The following is a 21,803-nucleotide window of genomic DNA, read 5'->3' on the forward strand; positions in this document are numbered from 1 at the left end:
CAACCTTCATATTTTCTTTTCCCTACATAACCACATCTATGAACACCACATTCTGTATATGTGGCCCAGGCTGTCCCCTAGATTTCAATGTCACATCTCCCAACACATGCAATAGTATCTCCACTTAGATAGTCTTTTGTCATTTCAAACTCAAAATGCCTTCAAGTCACTTAGTCAGCTTCTTTACAAACTGACTTCCTTCCCTAATTATCCCATTTCTGCTAATAAAACTGTCACTTTTCTTACACATCTTTAGGAGGCAGATTTGACCTGTCTTTCCTTTGTTCCCCGTATCAAATCTATCATCAAGTTCTGTCACTTCCTTCTTTAAAATGTCTCTGTGGAACTCCTATTTTCTAGGATAAGGCCTATTTATTGATCATTCCATAACTTATTCTTATTTTTGCCCTTTCTTTACATTTCTTTTTCCTTCTTTCCATACATCCTACTTATTTTATGGATCTTTACTAATATCATCCCTTCTGAAATTTTCCTTTTCCTACTTAGTAACAGCTTCACAGTTTGACAGTTACCTCTTTAATTATTTCATTTATGTCCATTTTATTTCTTCAGCTAGATTACATGGCTTGTAGAGGCAGGAAAAAAGTATCATATTTTTTATTAGGTCTCCTAGTGTATAGCTAGTGGTTGACACATAAAAAACACAATTAAGGGGATGGCTATGGTGGCTCATACCTGAAATCCCAGCACTTTGGGAGGCTGAGGCAGGAGGATCACTTAAGGCCAGGAATTCAAGACCAGCCTGGGCAACATAGGGAGAGTATGTCTCTACAGATAATTTTTTTTTTTTAATTAGCTGGGCATGGTGTCACATGCCTGTGGTCCCAGTTACTTGGGAGGCTGAGATGGGAGGATCGCCTAAGCCTGGGAAGTCAAGGCTGCAGTGAGCCATGATAATGCCACTGCATTCCAGCCTGGGTGACAGAGTGAGACTCTGTCTCAAAATAAAAAGAAGAAGAAAAAAGGAAAACACAATTAAGGAAAACACTTTTATTTTCCTAAATGCTTAATATATGGATATAAAGCCTTTTTCCTGGAACTAATAGGAAAATGAGAAAACATGCAATCAGACACTGTAGAATGAACTACATTTGACCAAAGTTGTTCCGCTTGTGTTCATTTGCATATAAGCATACAAAAATCAAAACAATTTGAGAAGTCATACGCATATAACTTCAAAATTATCTGTTAAGAGGCTGTGAAGATGATTCCCTCTACTTTTATATGTTTGAATTCTTTGATCACAAAATGTTAAAGACAGGGGAAAAGGACACACCACAAAAATAACAGAAATACATGCATTAGTAAACCTAGAATATACTATATGGATTAAGGAAATAAATGGATCAACAATACCATTAGCATAAAAACTATAACTTTAACACAAGCACGTTATGCAGTATTCTCAATTATCTGTATCTTCCCATTTATTGGAGATCTACATACTCTATGAACCAGGCACAGTTCTTATCGCTTGTATATTTATACACATTTTCCCACTGTAATGGAGGGTGGATTTTAAAGCATTAATAATTCTCCAATCTTTAATAATTTCATCTGTTTATAAGGTCAGAAATAGAATATTTCAGAATCTAGACTTACAAAGTCAGAAAAATTTCAAAAGAAAATAGCATGAATTCAAAACTTACAGTCTTAACATCATTTTCATGATGAAAGATATACTCAAACAAAGCCTGTGAAGAAAAAAGTGTCAAAAATACATTAGATGTTTTTTAAATTTTATGTTAACAAAAGCACTCTAAAGCCCTGGATTTATACGTAAAAGGGCCTATCCATCTTTTGTTACACTCACTCATTTTAAAATATTACTATTTACAGCTGATTCTGGTTTTAACAGACTACAAACTAGAATGCTCAAAGAATTAAACATTTTTTTCATATTATATATTTTATTAGAAAGACAAATGAAAAGTTTATTTCTTAAAGACCAACTTCAGGATTGTCGTAAAACAGATGGAGACAATTCTTTACATTCTCTACATATATTATACAGTGATTATGATATTAATAATGACAATTTAGACATAAAAAATTGGAAGTTTCTACTGAAACAAAGTAGAGTACAAGGGTAAAGCAAGGTGTTTTTTGCTTAATTTTTAAAGCTACTTCTCCTTATATGGTATTTATAGTAACTCTATGATTCAGAATATTCAGGTTTCTTTAGCAGGATGCTACTCAGCCAAGCTGGACATTGGAAACACCTGGTGGTGGGGTGCAGATCAGACCACTTAAATTAAATCAAACTTGGGGGGATGGCAAAGCCCTGATCTTGTATTTTTTAAAGCCCTCAGATAACTCGCATGGACAGCCAGGGCTAAGAACACTTATTTCCAATATTTCACTCAACTCCTCTAAACAAATAAGCATTTACTCTTATTGGCATTACTTTTTTCCATAATACCATCATGTTACACTTGCAAAGAGGCTAACATCCCTAGAAGATATCAAGGTTACTAACAAAGAAGACTTGGAGGCAACCAATTTTTAAAAAAAAATGAAGACAAGGCCTTTCTTTAAAAAACAACAACAACAACAAAAACCTATAACAATCCCTCCATTTTTTCTGTTATAAAGAAAGAAAAGTTAAGAATGCAGTTGGTGCTACCACTGCCATGAAAAGGATGTTATAGCATCAACGACAGTGTCATAGGTTCGCCCTAGACACCCCAAGCAATATGCCTATATTAAAAATGAGTCCCGGTGGGTCAAGGCAAGCTGGGGGCCAAAGACAGGAAAACCTGGCATTATTTCTACAACATACTAAAAAAGCACAAAATCTAGTTCAGGCTAAATCTAGTAACAGACCAGGTCTGTCCTGGATGCCATCTTAATTTAATTGAGAAAAATGCTTCCATTGACTGACTATCTGGTCAAAATATAGCAATGGTATCAACTAGGCAGACAGTCCCTTCAAGTAAGTGGCCTTAAATGGTCAGGAACCAGATATTCCATGTGAGTTGCTTTCAATACTCCACTCTCATAAAAGAAAGGGAAGTAAGGATAGCTTTACAATTTTACTAAATGAAGTCAACTGGATTGCTGCCAAACAAGAATTTAAGAAAAAAAATCAGCAGCATTATTATAGGCTAATTCCCTGTCTACCAAATGGCATCTTTTTTTCAGACTTAAACTTAAGTCTGTACAGCTAGTGTCCATTTTAATTTTCTCTAGTGTTTGGTATTTAGTAAACACATATGTTAAACACCATTAGAACTGAGATTAGGAATGAGCTCAGTACGTATGCTCAGAGATTCCAGCTAAAAACCTGAGCTAGGCTTAAACCAGTTTTCGGAAGATAAGTGCTCCTGTCTCTGAATTATTGCAAGCTCACCCTTAAGGTTTGTATACTGAAAAGGTCATGGACACCTTCCTTTACTTTTCTCTTTCTCTTTTTCTTCCTTTCCTTCTCTTTCCCTTTCTCCCTCTCCCTCTGCCTCTCATTTTCTCTTTAATTTGAAGGAGCACTTAATCTTTTAGTAATAATTACTAATGTAGTTGGCATGCCGCTATGTGGTTTGAGTAATTCTTATTGAGATGCCTGATAAATTACTAATTAAGAGTACATAATTTTTATCATTTTTTGACAGTCCTAAAAAGCTACAAGGATAGAAAATTCTCTGAGAATAGTCCAAGCTAAAAAAGAAAAAAAAGGACATCTACAGATGACTTCTTAAGCTTCATTCTACAAAGATGATGCTGCATAACTGCTTTCTTTGTTATAAATTACTACTCTTTATCAAGGGAAAAGAATTTCCTATAAAAATGGTATATGTACTTTATTTCTGACTGACTTAAGTTCTTAACTCAATTAACTCAAAGACTAAGAGTAATTTCACATATTAAACATTTCCACTTCAATAAAGACACGGCCTTTCCTTCACAAGTTTTTATTCATTTTCTAATTTGTCATTATCATCACACATGTAATATTACTTTATAACTCAAAATCATTTTAAGTACATACCTTTGCCAACTTAGGTTTCTGGGAATATTTTGTTAAATTCAGTCTAGATAAATTTATAAATGGTCCATCAGGACTTGTAAGCATGGAAGCCTACAGAGAAAAAACAATAGAACAAGAGATCTGAAACTTTCTCTTGAAACATAAGCAAGTTTAATATGCATAAAAATGTAAAAGCAACATAAAATAAAAACAACTACCTTCAAAAATCTTCCATATAATTATCCCCTATAACAACAGGAGAAAATGATGTACCAATGTATAAAGCTACTTTGGTAATACCAAAGTCATACAAGGCTATGGGAAAGCTGATAGAAATTACCGTTCCCAGCCTGACAAATCTTCCGGAGGAGCTGGTGATCGGGCGGGCTGTGTAGGCGGTTCTGGGGGTTCTGATGGCCTGTTCCATAGTGCCTGGCCTTCCGCTCTGTGTGCCGGGCCTGAGGAAACCTGTAATGGGTCTTCCAGCTTGTGTGATTGGCCTGTGAATATTATAAATTGTTATAATACAAAGAAGATCATTTGAGGAAAGACTGTCTCTCATACAGTCTGATCAATATTTAGTGGCAGAGGATACGAAGCAGAAGTACATACCTAACGGCCTGACTAGGCCCTCCTGTCTGATTAGTTCCAGGGAGTTTCAAAGACGTTCCAGGACCTAGGAGACAGGATGGCTAATTCAATTTATATATTATCTATTAATCTGTAAAAACTGTAAGCTAATACAATTTTCAGAACTGTGCTGGCCTGGTGAAAAAGACATTAATAGCAAGAAATATATTTTAGGGAAATGTGTTTTAGACTAATATTTAATGAGTACCTATCATGTTACTTTTGTCATCACATTTAATCTTCACACTAAGTCTGTAAAGCAGGTAGTATTAACCCATTTAACAAAGGTTCACAGAATTAAATAAACAGGTCAGCCTATTAGTAGGGCTGGGATTTAAACTCAAGACTAACAGGCTCCAAAGTTCAAAATAATGGTTCTATCCTCATAGTTCAATTATTTCTCATATAAACTTCTCCCAATAAAACATAATTTATTCACAATATCTAGAATTTAGATATTTTAACTCTAAAAGAACAAAATAATGGTAAAGAAAGACATTTTAACATAAATATATGTATTTTTTTTCTCAATTTCTATTTGAAGGCTTAAAATAATCATTACCTTCCAAAAGATATAAATGACTGAGAACTATAATTACCAGCAAGACCACCACATGTCCTGGTTATCATTCAATACCATTTTTTTTAAGGCTAGTCAAGTGAAGCAGTGGGAGTGGAGAAGGAACAAAGAAATCTATAGTGGGTTGTGATCAAGTAGTTGTAAACACCACTGCACCAGGACCAGCCTTTATCCAATACCATTTGTACCACCACATCTGCAAGCTGGGGACTATGCCTCTGGGACAATGCCAACAGACACTCACAGCCCAGCATATCACCTCATTACCTCACATTATGACTTAGAGCAAATCATGCTCAATTATAACAATAAAGTGATGTTTTCAAATGATCTTTTTTTAAAGTCCTCTTAGAACACCTCTGTTGTTTGGATACTTCCCAGATAAACAATATTCTGATATATTAGACAAGTAGTTCAAATAGAATGTATTTTTATAAATTTTTTCCATATGATCAGCAGTTGAACATAGATATAAATTATTTCTAAAATGCATAATATAGCTTGTATTAGAAAATTGTTATACATCAATCTCATACCTTAAGTTTAAGATAACTGAATTGTGGGGAAAAAGCCTTTGTACTATAAGGCAGAACAGAAACCATTTACTTGAAGTAATGTTTTTTTCATCATTTTTGTTTCATGTACATAATGTTTATATATATAAAGTATAGAAATATATAGGTATATACATATATTCCTCTTATACATAGTATTCTTCCTCTTAATGGTATTTCATTAACTTAACTGAAAACCCAATACTTACGTGGAACTTGAGCAATAGCATTTTCATCCAGCATCATTTCTGCAATTCCTTCCTGATCTACATCAATTTCATCTATGTATACCATTTCTGTTAGTGCTCTTGCTTTTAAGATCCAAGCTGCCTAAAAACCATGGATAAATAAAACATACATTAAAATAGCATTAGAAATACTACACAGCTTATAGAATAGCCATCCTTCATTGTTGTTATTTCATTTTGTATTAAACATGTTTACCTCTTGACACATTATTCTAATTTAAAGGGCCACGTCAAAAACTAATACAAGAAGGCATCATTATTAATGAAGAAACAACCAACATATCAATTACATAGTAAATAAAAGTGGGGTAATCACCTGGTAGTCTTCTAACACTCCTTTTTAGAAATAAAAAGATAGATCTTTAGAGAAAATTTTACTACAATAATAATTGGAAAACAAATGAATAAAGCTACAACCACATTGTTCTTTCTGCCTTCCTCCTTCAAGGTCAAGTCCTTTATTATAAAGCATTCCCTGATGTTCCAGTTCTAAACCTATTACACACTCTTGTCTTTCTCACAGAGAGTTCTCTTTATGCCTCTGTTACTGCCCACTTAACTATATTTGAAAAACACTCTATTTATTTGGGTATATGTTAGCTCTTCCTTCCCCAGAATGCAAGCTTTTATACCTTGTTCACTTTGGAATTTTCCATAATATCTATGGTTTTTGTAGACAGTAGGTATTCAAGAAATGTTAGTTGAACTGAACTAAGATCAATTTACCCAATTTCAATAATGAAACAACACTGGTTGCTTTGTGATCTAGTCAGTAGAAAACCTGCTAGATAATGAAAAAAAGGGAAAAGGTAATTAAGAAATATAACTGGAAAGTATTTTATCAGCCTTGCTTTACTTTGAAAAATTCAATGTAAACATGTACACAATTAAATTTCTTATTAAACATATGAAATTGTTTTATCTGAAATTTCTACCTTTCCTTTACTACGGAATAGAGGCAGAAAACAATAAAGCTTGGTGTCCTGTGGAGGATTTGAAAAGAAGGCAACTCGGCAGGGCGCGGTGGCTCAAGCCTGTAATCCCAGCACTTTGGGAGGCCGAGACGGGCAGATCACGAGGTCAGGAGATCGAGACCATCCTGGCTAACACGGTGAAACCCCGTCTCTACTAAAAATACAAAAAACTAGCCGGGCGAGGTGGCGGGCGCCTGTAGTCCCAGCTACTCCGGAGGCTGAGACAGGAGAATGGCGTAAACCCGGGAGGCGGAGCTTGCAGTGAGCTGAGATCCGGCCACTGCACTCCAGCCTGGGTGGCAGAGCAAGACTCCGTCTCAAAAAAAAAAAAAAAGAAAGAAAAGAAGGCAACTCTTGAAGCTACAGCATAGAAGTGACTCTAGAGCCTAAAGGAAGTCCAGCAAGGGAAATTTGGGGAGGGATTAGGCTCAGTATACTAGGAATATATGGCTGTGAAGCAGGCTCAGTGAAGGCCAAGGGACTGGAAAGAAACAGGTGAGAGCTACAGGAGGTCCAGAAAGTCCCCATGCAAAGAACTCAAGATGCATTCAGTATATATATTCATTGAGCACCCCCTAATGAAATACCATCAGGCTAGGTTCTGAGAAGGAAACATGAGAAGATTAAAACATGGATCATAATTTCCCTGAATACATCTATTGGATGAAATGACAGGTGGCAAGTGTGTGATTTTATAGAAGTTGGAAAGCAGAGATCCTTTTGTGAGCTCAAGTAATTGGAATGCATGCTATGAACATTTTTTTAAAAAGAAAAAAAAAAAAGAATAACGTCATGCGTTCATTTTAATGAGGATAAAGATGGCTGCCTCTACAACATATTTAGGTTCCCAAAGTGAAATTACATTTGGTTAGATGATTAGCTTTTGGCTTGCACTTTTCTGCTTGAGGTTTACCAGATTATTTAAAAATTTAGAACAAAGTGTTTCAAATGTTATGTATGAATCTAACACAATTGGATGAATAGAATATGGACTCAAAAAACTAACTTATTTGCAAAAAAAAATTTTTTTAATTCCTACTGGAACTCCAGTTGGAACTGTGAGAGCCACCAAAGTATAGAAAAAAAATCTCCGGTTTTCACTCATCAAAGATCAGGAACAATACCATATGTATACAACTGCTCCCAGGGGTTGCGGAAGTCCTCAATGGCTTGGGCTAATGTTCTAATTTAACTTCAAAGATGGAAATAGGCAATACTGATTTATATTAAATCTCTACAGGTCATACTGCCCTGCAAGTATCTGACAGCTTTGATTTTTCAAAAGAGCATTCTTTGCTCAGCACTCTCTGGTGGACAAGAAGGACTGCAGCATTTTCTGCTGGAACAGCAAAGCACGGCATGAGCTCTGCTTGTTATTGCCATATTACTAGGGAGCACCTACTGCATGCTACATCCTGGGTATACAAAGAGGAGTAAATCAGAGTCCTAGCTCTAACTGGAAAGAATTTCCATGTAATGGGAAAAATGTAATAACAAAAATGAAAAACAAAAAGAAGTGTGTGATAGAACAGAGGAAATGTGTTCAACTACCTGGGAGTGGAAGGAAGGGTAGAAGTGAAGAACTAGGACCAGCAGACAGGCAAAGTGGACAATAGGCAGGCTAGCTAGGGAGCCTATGGCATGTTTGGAAACTCTAGGAGAATTGAAGAATCAGGGAAGAGGTCAGAGAAAAAGTCAGGAGCCAGGTGATGGATCCTGGATGCCATAGTGAGGTATGTAAATTTTATCCTGATAATGAGAAGCTAATGAGGCTTCAGAACTATGATTTGGAGTCCTACCTAAATCAAGCTTGTTTATTTATTTATTCATTTACTTTATGAGACAGAGTTTTGCTCTTGTTGCCCAAGCTGGAGTATAATGGTGCGATCTCGGCTCGCTGCAACCTCCGCTTCCCGGGTTCAAGTGATTCTCCTGCCTCAGCCTCCCAAGTAGCTGGGATTACAGGCACATGCCACCATGCCCAGCTAATTTTCTGTATTTTTAGTAGAGACGGGGTTTCACCATGTTGGTTAGGCTTGTCTCGAACTCCTGACCTCAGGTGATCCACCCTCTTTGGCCTCCCAAAGTGCTTAGATTACAGGCATGCGCCATCACACCTGGCCTTAAGTCAAGTTTCAAACATCAAGTTTTATCATTATAGTAGCATTTAGCATTTATATAGTTGGTTATTAATATATTTTACTTTTAACTATTTTCAAGTTCATATTGTTATTTCATATTGTTATTTCATAGTCCAATCCATCATGATTCTTGACATCCATCCCCCAACTGACCTCTTAAATATTACAGATTTTTTATATTAGGCTAAGCAAAATATAGAAAAGAAAATCCACTCTTCCTTCCCTGCAATATGAATAAACACTTCCGAAATCAAAGTCAAATAGGAATGTTTTTTTGAGACAGGCTCTCACCCTGTCTCCCAGGCTGGAATGCAGTGGTGCAGCCTCAACCTCCACAGTTCAGGTAATCCTTCCACCTCCCACCTCAGGTCTCAGGTTCTAGAGTAGCTAGGACTACAGATGTGTACTACCACACCCAGCTTTGTTTGTTTGTTTGTTTGTTTGCAGAGATGGGATCTCACTTTGTTGCCCTGGCTGGTCTTGAACTCCTGGCCTCAAGTGATCCTCCTGCCTTGGCCTCCTAAAGTGCTAAGTTTACAGGTGTGAGCCACTGCGCCAAGGCTAGGAATATCTTTTTAAAAATTTTATTCCATAAGAATCCACTTTTATAAAGAGATAAATAAATATTAATTTAATTTCTAAAATATAATTCTTAAGAAACAATGGTATGAATTTTTGATATTTACAGCTCTAGAATAAAATCTCCTCACACTGTTATTCAATTTTAAATTTTGTCAGTGTTTGAGAAAATTAATCTTCCTGAGTTCTCTTCTGTCCTAACAAAAAATGACCTTGAAAATCACATATCACTGCTTGATTAAACATCAGACTGTTTTCAAAGAACTGCTCCTGGCAATGTGAACAATTCTTGAGATTTTAATGAAAACAGCAGATGGAGCTTTGGCTTTAAAAAAAAATATATTTTTTTTTTACTTTGGAAACAAGCCAAGTATGTTTTACAGCCCTAAAATCCTCTGCCTGTTTAAAAAAAAAAAGCCAAAAAAACTTTAAAACTAATCGTGATTAAAATAAAATGAATAACAAAGCACACAGAGTAACTCCAAACTACTCCTTGAAACTAAATAAAAATATAAAGTTGCCTTATCAGATATGTTTACTTATTAATAAATGGGAAGGTCACACAGTTTAAAAAAATAGTTTATGTAAATTTATTTAAATATTTATGTATTAGAAGTACCATAATATCAATAAAAATAAGAATTGATGCTTTAGGAACTCTGTTTTTTAAGGGAAAAGCACAGATTCTCCCAAACCAAATGAATAATCATATCAATTTTTCCCTTAATATCTGTGAAACACAATCCCATCTCATTCACCAACTGAGTTAGTCTACAGGACATTACTCCTGAGGCAGATACTTGCCAGCAAACATCAGGAAAATATTGACTCACTCATTCCATCCACTGTGACATTAGTTCAGTTTTAGTTATAAAAATAAACATATGAAGGGCTTAAAACTCTGCTGACTGAGCAAAGCATGTTTAAATTATTCTGTTACTCTTAATACAGAATGCAAGGCCAGTAGTTTAAAGCATGTAAGAAACAATTTTAGGTTATTATTAGAATAAGGCTATGAAAGGAACAGTCTGTCTGACCTGATTTAAACATCATAAGACTCAGTAACTATTGACACTCCGCCTACTCTATGAAAATGAAAACTTAGGCACAAGATACTGAATTGTTATTGTATATAGCCTCATTCCTTTTGAAGTTGTAACAATGTGCAAAAATAAGAAATTCCAAAAGTGTAAATAGTAAGGCCAAAAGAATCTAGTCAGCCTTGTTCCCTTTTGTATCATCATACAGTGGATAATTAAGTCTATACAAACAGAACTGGAAAATAATGCCAAATACAGATTTTTCATAAAGTCCCTGTGCTAGTTTAAAGCTCTTAAATGCCATTTATAGTTTTAAAACCATTCCTGCAATGCCAATTTTTGATGTTTTAAATTTTAATCAAAATCTTCCAAATTTCCTGAGAACAAAATCCATAGTATTTATAACTTGATCCTTCTTGAATGACTTGTACCCATATTATGCAAAAAAAAATAGTTTTGCCCCATCTATCAGTTTGAAAATCAAGATTATGAACATTCAAAAGACAAATGTCAGCCTTTTAAAGAACACAGTGCCACATTTTAACCTACTTACAGTGTGTGTTTAATACTACACAAGCCTCCATAAGAGTACTTTGTAAACTGCTTTCTATTCTAAAAAGTTTGCTGATTACTCATATGAACCCCTAATAAGGTTCAAGTCTTTTATTTACCTAAAGAAACCCTGTTCACATTCCATCTCGCTTGGCAGGGCAAACACATGGCAACGTTTAAGCTCTCTGATTTATAACTCTGCACAACTTCTCTCCTTAGTCCCAGACTCACTGGCAACTCTCTTGGACTAAAAGTATCACTGGCCAGGTGTCCCCTCCTCTCTCCTAGGGTTTCCTCCCAATTCATTCCCTTATGTCTTATCCAGTTAGCAAGCCTCTAGCTGCCTCCCATCCTTACCCAAACTGATTTGGTCAATGTGACTGTCTGGGCAGTGTCCTTTCCTTCCTCCCTCACTGTGGCAGGCTCCTCCCTCTTAGAGTCACCAGGTCAGTTAAAACCAAGACCTTCCCAAGCAGAGTCCACCCTTGACTCAAGACATGCCATCCCATCCATCACAGTCTTTCAGACATTTGTCATTCCACTGACTCTCCTGCTCCCTTTTTAAGCCCTTGGTTCCCCTTACCTCCTTCTTTATTTTTCTTATCCTTCTAATCAATCTTGGTCATTTCCATTTAAGCTCCAAGTCCCAATGAATACAGCGCATTATTAGTTCTACAAGGCTATCAATATACACAAAAGTATTGAAAATATAATAATTTATTTACATAAGAAGGCACAGATGTCTGACAGATATGGCTAAATTTATAAACCCACAGGAAGATACGCAGCAGATTTTCTAATCTATAGCAACAACTAAGCAATAGCAATTAAAGAATTCTCTAAACTAAAGGTTGCAGCTAAACCTTTCTTTACCTGATGCACTGGCAATTCAGGATCTGGTTCCTGGAAAGCATTAAGAAGGCAGTAAACAGTTTTAAGAAATACAGTTTCTAAAATAAAAAGTCTTAATGACCAGTCAAGTATTTGTAGGTGAACTCTAACTCATTCAATAAAAATCCAAAAAATTAACTTTAGTCTTCCTGCAGAAGTGTTCTCAAGAGTTGTGTAAAATGAATACACATTGAAGAATGCTAAATTTTCAATGATCGGAAAATTCTAATTAATCTAACCTCAATCAAAGTGCAAAGAGAAGATACTTTAACTACTTATTTAATGAACACACAATATATCAGAAATTAAGAATAATTTCATAACTATATCAAGGAAATATCTCCTTTTATTCAAAAATAAGTTCATGGTGGTTAAAACATTCAGACTTTAATCACTTAAAGAGAAGAAGGAAAATCCACATAATACAAACCCTTGTATTCCTCATAAATACAATGGGATTTATGACTAAAAATAAGTTAATTCTGACAATAATATCCTCCAAGAAATGTTTATAAATAAAGTACATAATATGCATTAGTGTCAGATGCTGATAAATTCAGCATCTGGGTTTTTCTGTACAAATTAAATAGAAATCCATTGGCTTAAAAAAATCAGACTTATAACAAATTTATTTATAAAACATCTACACTTACATGTCTGTCTAGTCAGCAGCATCTGTTGAGTACTTAATCTGTTTTACTGGGGAAAGTACTAAGAAACAGAAAAAGGAAAGAAGATCCTTGCTTTCTACAGCTCTAAATCCAAAAAGAACACCTCAAATATTTTTAAAGAATATATTACTCTTACAAGCAATGTGCAAACCATATGGTCACCATGCAAGGACAGGCAATTTATTTAACATGACACATGGTAGGAACATGAGAGGAAAAGGTTAAGTTAGGCTAGAATATGAGGGCCCCAAAGGATGGGAGTTACAGAAGATGTGGCAGTCAGCTGAACCGAACACAAAACAGCAACTAGAGAACACATAGCAATTGGAGGTTTTCAACTCCAGTGCGCCTACCAAGGATGTGGAAAAAGTACAGATTTCCTAAACACAGTCCAAACTTAAGGAAACACACCAATCCAGGGAATGACATGCCAGAGGAAAGAAGTAAGGCATTCTTTCTTTCTTCTGTTTACTTGTATACATATCTCTATAGCCCATTATCTCATTTGAGTCTCATAACAACCATCTGAGGAAAGCAGGAAAGTATTATTATCTACTTTACAGATAAGGAAACAAAATCAGAGACGTTAAGTAATTTAAGGTCATACAAACGGTTGAGGGAATCAAATGCTCCTTCTTGCCAGTGCCTCTTGGAGATTAAAAAAAAAAAAAAGAGTTGGACATAATAAGGCAGGAATGAAAGGTAAAGTTTAGGAGAGATACAAGATAAATCCAATACATTATAGAAAACTGGGGGAGAAAGTTTACCGGAGGTGATTGTAGACAATGCTTGAAAAGGAAAAAACAGCTAAAGGAGACAGAAGCCACTGAAACTGGATGCTGTGATTTGCCAAGGGCAGGTAGATTCCTCCAGTGACACAAAATGAAACCACCAGTTCAGCCTCAGAGGATTTCTGCTCGCTGAGGAAGGTCTTCACGATCTCGCTGTCTTGTTCTTCTGGCCTTCAGGGATACATTTAGGACTGATCATGTGGATGAAGAGTGCAGGGAAATTATGGGAAATCATCAACATGAAGGTCAGAGGAGAAAACGAGAGGCCTAATGAGTAGGGAGGTGCAGAGACAGGTGAGGGATTGCGTTGATGGAAAATGGAGACCAGGCCTAAGTGGGTACGAGGCTGAGAACACATTAATTTCACAACATTCTAGTCAGGGAGGCATCTAAATTACAGTACAATGTGTCAAACATTGTACTCACATTATGGTCAAACATAGGTGACTTAGGGGAACAAAAGAAAAGCAGAAGACATGGAAGATAAGAGAGTCAGAGAAGGGGGAGATTATTCTGGAAATTATTGAGTGCCAATGATTTGTGAACTATATTCAACATCCTTTCACCATCCATTTCACTGGACATCTTCCTCACAAATGCTTTCCAGATTCCCAGCAATCCTTTGAGAAAAATATAGATGACAGAATCCTGCATGCAAATATCTTTAAGTGTACAGACAATAGCAGCTAACATTTTTGTATCACTTACCACATGTTCATGAGCCTTATAACAACCCACTGAGATATAGGTATACTATCATCACCATTTACAAATGAGAACACTTTGAGAGCAAGGTGTTGCAGGACCTGTGAGGCCCAAAATTGGGGCTTAGCCCAGGAGGGTAAGTGGCTTTGCCAAGGAAATAATTGTAAGGTGAGTCAGTGGTATTAGACAGCACTTTTATTGGCTGGTACTGCTCCTTGAAGAGTACGGCTAACTCATAGGCAGTGTGGCCAGAATCAGCAACTATGGGCTTTTGGCAACTGTGTTTATACTCATGAAAACCCACTTTTAATTACATGTAAAATTAAGGGGTGGGCCAATGCAAATTAGGGATCAGGTTATTTAGAACTTTCTAGGAAAGGGGCAGTAACTTATGGGTTGTTGCCATGGAAAGGTGTGGTAACTTCTGGGTCATTGTCATGGCACTTTTAAACTGTCATGGCAGCTGGTGGGAGGGTGTTCTGCTGATGAGCAGTGAGGGCAGCGAGGGGTCACTTTCCATGCCATCTGCTGGTTTCTTCACTTTATCCTGTCTAGACCAGATCCTGTTTTGGTCAGCAGTGTTGTGACCAGAAAACAAGTCCTGTTGGTCTCTCACCTCAAAGGTATGGAGGCAGTATTTGAACCTAGACACTCTGGGTCCAGAGCAGGACTCTGCTGAGTATGTGGGATGACAGCAAGGATGGAACACAGACTACCATAGGATATGGAGAGACCAAGGACAGGCATGGATCTCTGGAGATCCATCAGGAGCAGGACTATGAAGGAAAAGAGTCGGAATGTTTTAATTTGGAGATGGGGAAAACTCTTTTGAAAAAATCACTGAGCTTTCCTCTTTGGATCTCTCTCAGTCATAGTCTTGTGATTTAAATTAATCCACCCATGCAGCTTCACTTATTCTAGCAAGCGATTTATACGGGTATCAACGCAGTTGAGCAGAAAGCTCCAGGCTTTGCTGTAGAGTCAGAAGACGTGGGCTAGGCTTGATCCTCAGGGAGCCACTTAGCTGCATGACCTTGAGAAAGTCATATAATCTACATTACCTTCTCAAATTAAAGCAATAGTACCCACCTCACAGGAGAATCTTAAGGACTAATAAAACCTTGCATTTTTAAGAAAACTTCACAACTTTTAGAGTTCTTTCACATATATGATCATACTTTTTCAAGTATAAGCTTAACAGAAGCACCAAACCATCTATTACTCCCCCTTTCAGAACACAGAACTGATGGAAGATCAAATTAAAACTTCCTCGGACTCCCCCTCAAAGTAGGTAATAGGACATGGAAAGTAGAGTGCCACTTCCTAGAATGAGAAAATACCCATTAGCATCAACTTCAAGTCACATCTGTTTGCTTCCTTCCTTCCACCCTAGGGTTCAGCATTTTCTTAGCTTGTTTCTGTTACTTTAGGGAATTAAATCTCCAGATAATTCTGAATGCAACTTTCTAATTACCACCAGTACTTATGCTGGCTAATGAGTCTCCTCAGCTCCATGCTTAAATTGCCGAGTCATTATTCAAAATTTAGTAATAAAAGAAGGGCGAAAAAGTTTAAGAGAATAGAGGAATTGATGGGCAGAAGGTTACAGAGATCTAGTGACCACGCAGCCAAGTGGGAGTGTAATCTGTGTAAGTCAGCAGGAATACAAATTCATAAAATGACCTGCCCTACAGTGTACAGAATCAAAGGATTAAGTCTGGCTAAGTCTCCATGGCCCCAAAGAGGAAACCAATTAGATAATCACACGACATGTTCTTTGGCTTGGATCACCAGATCACCATCTCAATCAACTACTCACATATAGCTCATTGGGGAGCCCTGGTTTCATATCTTTCATCTAAGCCAGTCATTTTCAGCCATTTCTCCTCCTTCAAACCATTTACAATAATAACCCCCTACTCTCTGTAACATCTCTCATTATAAGCAGAGATTGGGGCAAAGCGAGAATGTAAGTTAGAAAAAAGTCTTTCTCCCATTCTGATACACAGCTCATGGGTCCCACCCTTAGAATCACCGATTTCAATAATCTGAAAATCTACCAGACACCTACCCCATTAATGAAAGCATATTGTCTTTTAAAAATCCCACGGCCTGAAAAACCTTCACATTTTATTAACTGTTTAATTATAATGGAGCTAAAAATCAGGACTGGTTTTAAAGCCATGAATCTGACATATGGAACACAAAGAACAGTAAACAGATTAAGCAACTAATCAGGATGACGATCAACATGAGCCGCAGAAGCAAACGTTCTGTCTAGGTCACAGTGCTGTACGGAGAGGACTGTTTTGCATTTCCTCTTTTTATATCTTACAACTTTTAACCACTTTTTCAGTCACAATTTAAAGAACACTTTGAAAAACATAAAGCTTCTCTATGAATTGGTTATTCCTACTTTATTTAATCAAAAAAGGGAAATTATAATAAATTAATCAGTTATCTTTCTTTCTTTATTCTTAACAGATCTGAACTTTAATACTCTTCATGCTTACAGATCCCGGGTGGCCTCTGTCCCTCACTATTCTGCATCTAGAAAAAGCAGTTGAGAACCCATGTTCTTCAAGAACCCTTCCCCATTACCAAACACCATATTATTATATTTAATCTACCCTTCAGTTCTTTTGTAGAACTGAATTAAATTAAAATGTGTTACTCTGAAGAAACAAGCTATTGCATAGTACATCATACCTCTCTGGCTAGCCTATCAAAAATAAAATCCAGAAATCCTAATAGAAAATGCGAGGCAATAATTAAAGACTTCTGATGATTCTACACCAAAACAGTATCCCTTAAAGGCGAAATAAATGCATACGAAATAGTCTTAGAGGTGGGCTTCATCTCAATATGCTAATGTATCAGGACCAAAGTGTTATCTTTTTGAAGCTCCCTGGACCAGCTTATAAAAAGATTAACAAATAACAAATCATTTTTGAGAGGTTTTACTCATCTGGGAGAAAAATAAACAAAACCAAAAGTGAAAAATGACATTATTAAAAACAAAATCTATCTTTTGTAATGGGGAGGGGAAAATGTAAGAGCAAAAATGAATCCATTTGGCACTCAGAAGAAATATTTTAATTTCTGGGCTCTTCTATGTGTCCAGGGGTTTCAAAGTCACTCCATACTATAATCAGTTTGGTGGCACAGAACAGTAATTCAAATAGTTACAGAGGAAAAGTACTCTCAAATGTGGAAACCTCCGTAAATGCCCAGGAGGCTAAAGGGGCATGAAGGTGAACCAGTTAACTGCAGAGCAGAGGACCATCTGCTCCAACTCTGGTCACATTTCTGTTAGCTTTTCATAGATGGTGAATCTCTCCATCATTTAACTTCCTCCACTGAAACAATGAAAGCACTGTAAGAAATAGCAATGATGATCATTACTATTAGGAACACTCTCCTGGAGGAACCCAGGAAGAATTTTAAAAGCTGATTTTTAAAAACTGACCCTCAAAACAAGAATTAAGAATGCCCATAATGAAATTATATTTGTTTGAAAAAGTAAGTGTCCATTTAAGAACCTATGGTGCTGAGAATTAAGGATGGGGCAGGGGAAGACAAAGATGATCAGGCAACTAGGATGATCTTCATAGAGGGGAAGCTGGCACATATGAACAACTCCATCAAAACCCATATACGAACATGATCGATGCACTCATTCAGCAAATACATAATGAGAGCCCCCGTGTGCCTGACTGCGTCAGGTGCTTGGGATACCATACAGACTTGCCATCTTGGAGTCATTTTCTAAGGAAAGAGAATTTTCAAGCTTGTAATCAAATGAACTTCCTTAAGCTTCCTTCCTAAAGCTTTTCATTAATCGTGTCAACACTCTAACATAAATATTAATTTTTTAATTAAGAAAAAGGCAGGATTTCTTCAAGCTTGGGAAAAATCATTCTGAGAAATATTTCCAACACGAAATAACAACTGGGTGCAAAATACAGAAACTGGTGCTACGAAAAACATAGAGTAATAACAGTACAGTGTTTAAAGTTAGGTCAAAGAACGACTAACATGAGTAAGCCCAGTAAACTTTTCAATAGCCCTACTTAGTATCAAAATGCAGCTTTGGTAAGATAACATCAAGTTAAACGTCTATTCCTGGTAAAATGCTACTCATTATTCTGGCAATATATACAGTTCAACCATAATAAACTACCTCAACAAAACAAATAAACAAATAAAACACATAAAAATGATTAGAAAGGAAAATAATACCAAATTTCCTCCAGATCTGGTACTGATTCTCTTAGATCTACTCTGATATTTATTGGAGCTGAACATATCAACCCTTGCTCATAAAAATAAAACAGTAACTTGTTTTTTGAAACTTCTATACAGGTCTGGTCACATATCAGATAAGAGATACACAATCTGTAGTAAGCACTCAAGGAAAGGTCATTGAGATGAATATATATAAAGTCCTGATATCTCAATTCATTGGTGCAATACTGAATGTCACTATGAACTCAGGATTAGAGGTCTTAATTATTAATAAAAATACTGCTGCTTCGCCTACATTTCCCAATGTACCAACATCTTCCCACGATAATAGTGAAGATATTTGACCCTTTCCCTGGGCTAAAAAAAAAAAAAAGGAATCCGGTCGTCAAATAAGTTTCAGAACTATTTAATTATTTGGATTAATCAAAAATAGGCAAAACTAGCTTCCTTTTCTTCAAAACTACTCAGAGCCTTTAGGGTACATCCTGAATCTCCAAGAAGGAACATACATTTCCCAAATGTATTTAATGAGGAAACTTTTTCTCACTGAACAGCTCTTGGGACTACTGTTTTGTGGAACACAGAATGAAAACTACCCTAACTCAATGGAAAAATGAAAACAGCACATAAAGTTCCTGCAAATCTTTGTGCCTAGAACAATGTCTGGCACATCAAAGGTTCTTTTTTTTTTTTTTTTTTGAAACAGAGTCTCGCTCTGTGGCCCAGGCTGGAGTGCAGTGGCGCGATCTTGGCTGACTGCAAGCTCCGCCTCTTGGGTTCACTCCATTCTTCTACCTCAGCCTGTAGCTAGGACTACAGGCGCCCGCCACTAGGCCTGGCTAATTTTTTTTGTATTTTCAGTAGAGGCGGGGTTTCACTGTGTTAGCCAGGATGGTCTCGATCAGATTCCTGACCTCGTGGTCCGCCCACCTCGGCCTCCCAAAGTGCTGGGATTACAGGCGTGATCCACCGCGCCTGGCCACATCAAAGGTTCTTAACAAGTTTCTGTTATACCAATGTAAAGGGATCAATATTTTGTCACGATTACCAAACATATTTGATTGTGTATTTTTTAAAGCAATATCTATGAGATTACTATGCCAAAAAACACACTTGGGGGACGGGCGCGGTGGCTCACGCCTGTAATCCCAACCCTTTGGGAGGCCGAGGTGGAGGGATCACGAGGTCAGGAGTTCGAGACCACCCTGGCTAACACGGTGAAACCCCATCTCTACTAAAAACACAAAAAAATTAGCCGGGAGTGGTAGCACGCACCTGTAGTCCCTGCTACTTGGGAGTCTGAGGCAGGAGAATCCCTTGAACCCAGGAGGCGGAGGTTGCAGAGATCCGAGATCACGCCGCTGCACTCCAGCCTGGGTGACAGAGCGAGACTCCATCTCAGAAAAAAAAAAAAAAAAAAAACACTTGGAAAAATGCTTGTCTACAGAAACATAGTCCTATTAACTGATGTGAACAACAGAACCTAGCTTTGCATTACCACTAACGTAGGCTGTTCTAAGAGAGATGTACTATCTGAAGGACAAAATATTCATCTCAGCAGGTTATCATCCATCATCCATTTGCTGGGAGCTAAGGCAGAGCCTAGTAACAGCATTCACACTCAGTCCTCCGCTTTTGTAACTCCTTTCAATTTTCCATTTTTTTCTAACATCTCCAAGGCAACACCACTAGAGGAAAAGCTAGGGAACTAGAATTATGTAGGTATATTCCGCATTTACTAAAAGCACTGACAAACTGCCACAGCGCTACTTCTGTTCTCCCATTTTCTCCTTTTTTGCCTATTCCAGGAGCCACCTGCCCACCAGAATTGTACCACTCACGTACATTGTATACCACCTTTTCCACTCACTATACACATTAGTTTATTTCTCTTTTTATCAATGCCATCATTTCTTCTTGTAAGGAGCCTTTCTTTCCCATTTCTCCCTCCTACAATTATAGCTTCCCTTGTCCAGGTAATTTTTTAAATAATGAATGTATCTTTCTCCCTCCTAGATTCTCATTCCTCTAACTTGTATATTTGCCTCAAGCTAAACTGATGGCCTCCTTCACTCTTGGACAACAGTCTAAAGATGAAGTGGGAGGATCACATGTTCGATCCAAAAGGAAAAAGGCAGCTATGTTAACAGGAGGTGGAGAGTCACAGATCTTTGTTTATGCATACTGTTTAGAAATTAATAACGCACACGCTGAGAGTTTAAAGCCCATCAATATGCAAGTATAAATGAATTATCAAAGTTCCTCGTCAAAGTAAAATTCAGGGCTCTCACTCTGGGACACGTATAGGGGAGGAGAGGCTGAAGATTGTGAGGAGAGGGCGGTCATGGCACAGAACTTGCTATCCCCGTGGGCGTGGCGGACAGCGGACCCGCTAGCCACAGCCCCACAAGGTCTCGCTCCGGGCGCCTCCGAGGGCCGAACGGTCAGCCCCGCCTTGAGCCTTCCTCCCCGGCCTCCCCACCCGGGGCCGGAATATGCCCCAGACCCCGCAGCCTCAGCGTCAGGATGCACAGGCTGACGGGAGCTGGCCGGTACCTGGTCATAAGGGGACTTCTCCAGCATCTGCGTGCACAGATCGGCGCAGAGCTGGAACTTCCTGCGCCTAAAATAGCTCCAGGCCAGGAGCAGCGGCTCCATCTCCGAGCCCATGACTGCCGGTGCGGCCAGCGAAGGCCCAGCGCTCTAGAAGAGCGGTGGGCGGGGAGCGAGGAGCTGGCGGCGTCAGGCTCTGCCCGGCAACCCGCGACGGCTGGGGCCTTGCCCGAGAGTTGTCCGCAGCGCGCCTGAGAACAGGAAAAAGAAAAACCACCGTGAGCAGAACTGGGCTACAGGGCTTGACTAAACTGGTTGCAAAAAATTGTGTACTTTTAAAGGCTACAGGTTTCATTAATTTTGAGAAGAAACCACCGCGGCTAAACAAAAAGGTAGTGACTTAGACACCTGCCCCGGGGGGGGGGGTCCTCCGCCCTCCCTGGAGGTGCAGTTGCCTAGCAACCGAATGCTCTCCCGTCCCCGCAGGTCCGGAAAAGTCCGGAGTTGATCTCTGTCCGGTGTCTGTCCTACTTCCATTCGCTCGTTTCTGTCCCTCTCGCTTTACCTTCTGATTCTAGAAACACAAACAAGTAAACAGCTTCCACCTTACCATCCCACCCATCAAGACCTAAAGCCCTAAATCCTGAAATTCTCCACTCTG

The 21,803-nt window shown here is 37.9% G+C and overlaps 1 protein-coding gene across 2 annotated transcripts in view; it reads right to left on the reverse strand.

Annotated features, from left to right (window-relative positions):
* The window catches only part of TTC8 (tetratricopeptide repeat domain 8), a 54,944-nt gene extending 33,551 nt beyond the window's left edge, over positions 1–21,393 (reverse strand). Inside the window, exons 1-6 of one of the 2 annotated variants that reach the window (XM_033191651.1) lie at positions 21,146–21,393; positions 5,959–6,079; positions 4,598–4,661; positions 4,326–4,485; positions 4,007–4,096; positions 1,671–1,715 (exon numbers count right to left, since the gene is read on the reverse strand). In XM_033191651.1, the coding sequence (XP_033047542.1) occupies positions 1,671–1,715; positions 4,007–4,096; positions 4,326–4,485; positions 4,598–4,661; positions 5,959–6,079; positions 21,146–21,259 (594 nt within the window). In that variant the 5' untranslated portion in view covers positions 21,260–21,393. The remainder of the gene's footprint in view (positions 1–1,670; positions 1,716–4,006; positions 4,097–4,325; positions 4,486–4,597; positions 4,662–5,958; positions 6,080–21,145) is intronic. The other variant, XM_033191652.1, reaches the window with a different exon arrangement.
* Between the last annotated feature and the right edge of the window lie 410 nt (positions 21,394–21,803).

This window comes from Trachypithecus francoisi, unplaced genomic scaffold, assembly GCF_009764315.1.
Source record: "Trachypithecus francoisi isolate TF-2019V2 unplaced genomic scaffold, Tfra_2.0 Lachesis_group3, whole genome shotgun sequence".
NCBI classification, from domain to species: Eukaryota; Metazoa; Chordata; class Mammalia; order Primates; family Cercopithecidae; genus Trachypithecus; species Trachypithecus francoisi.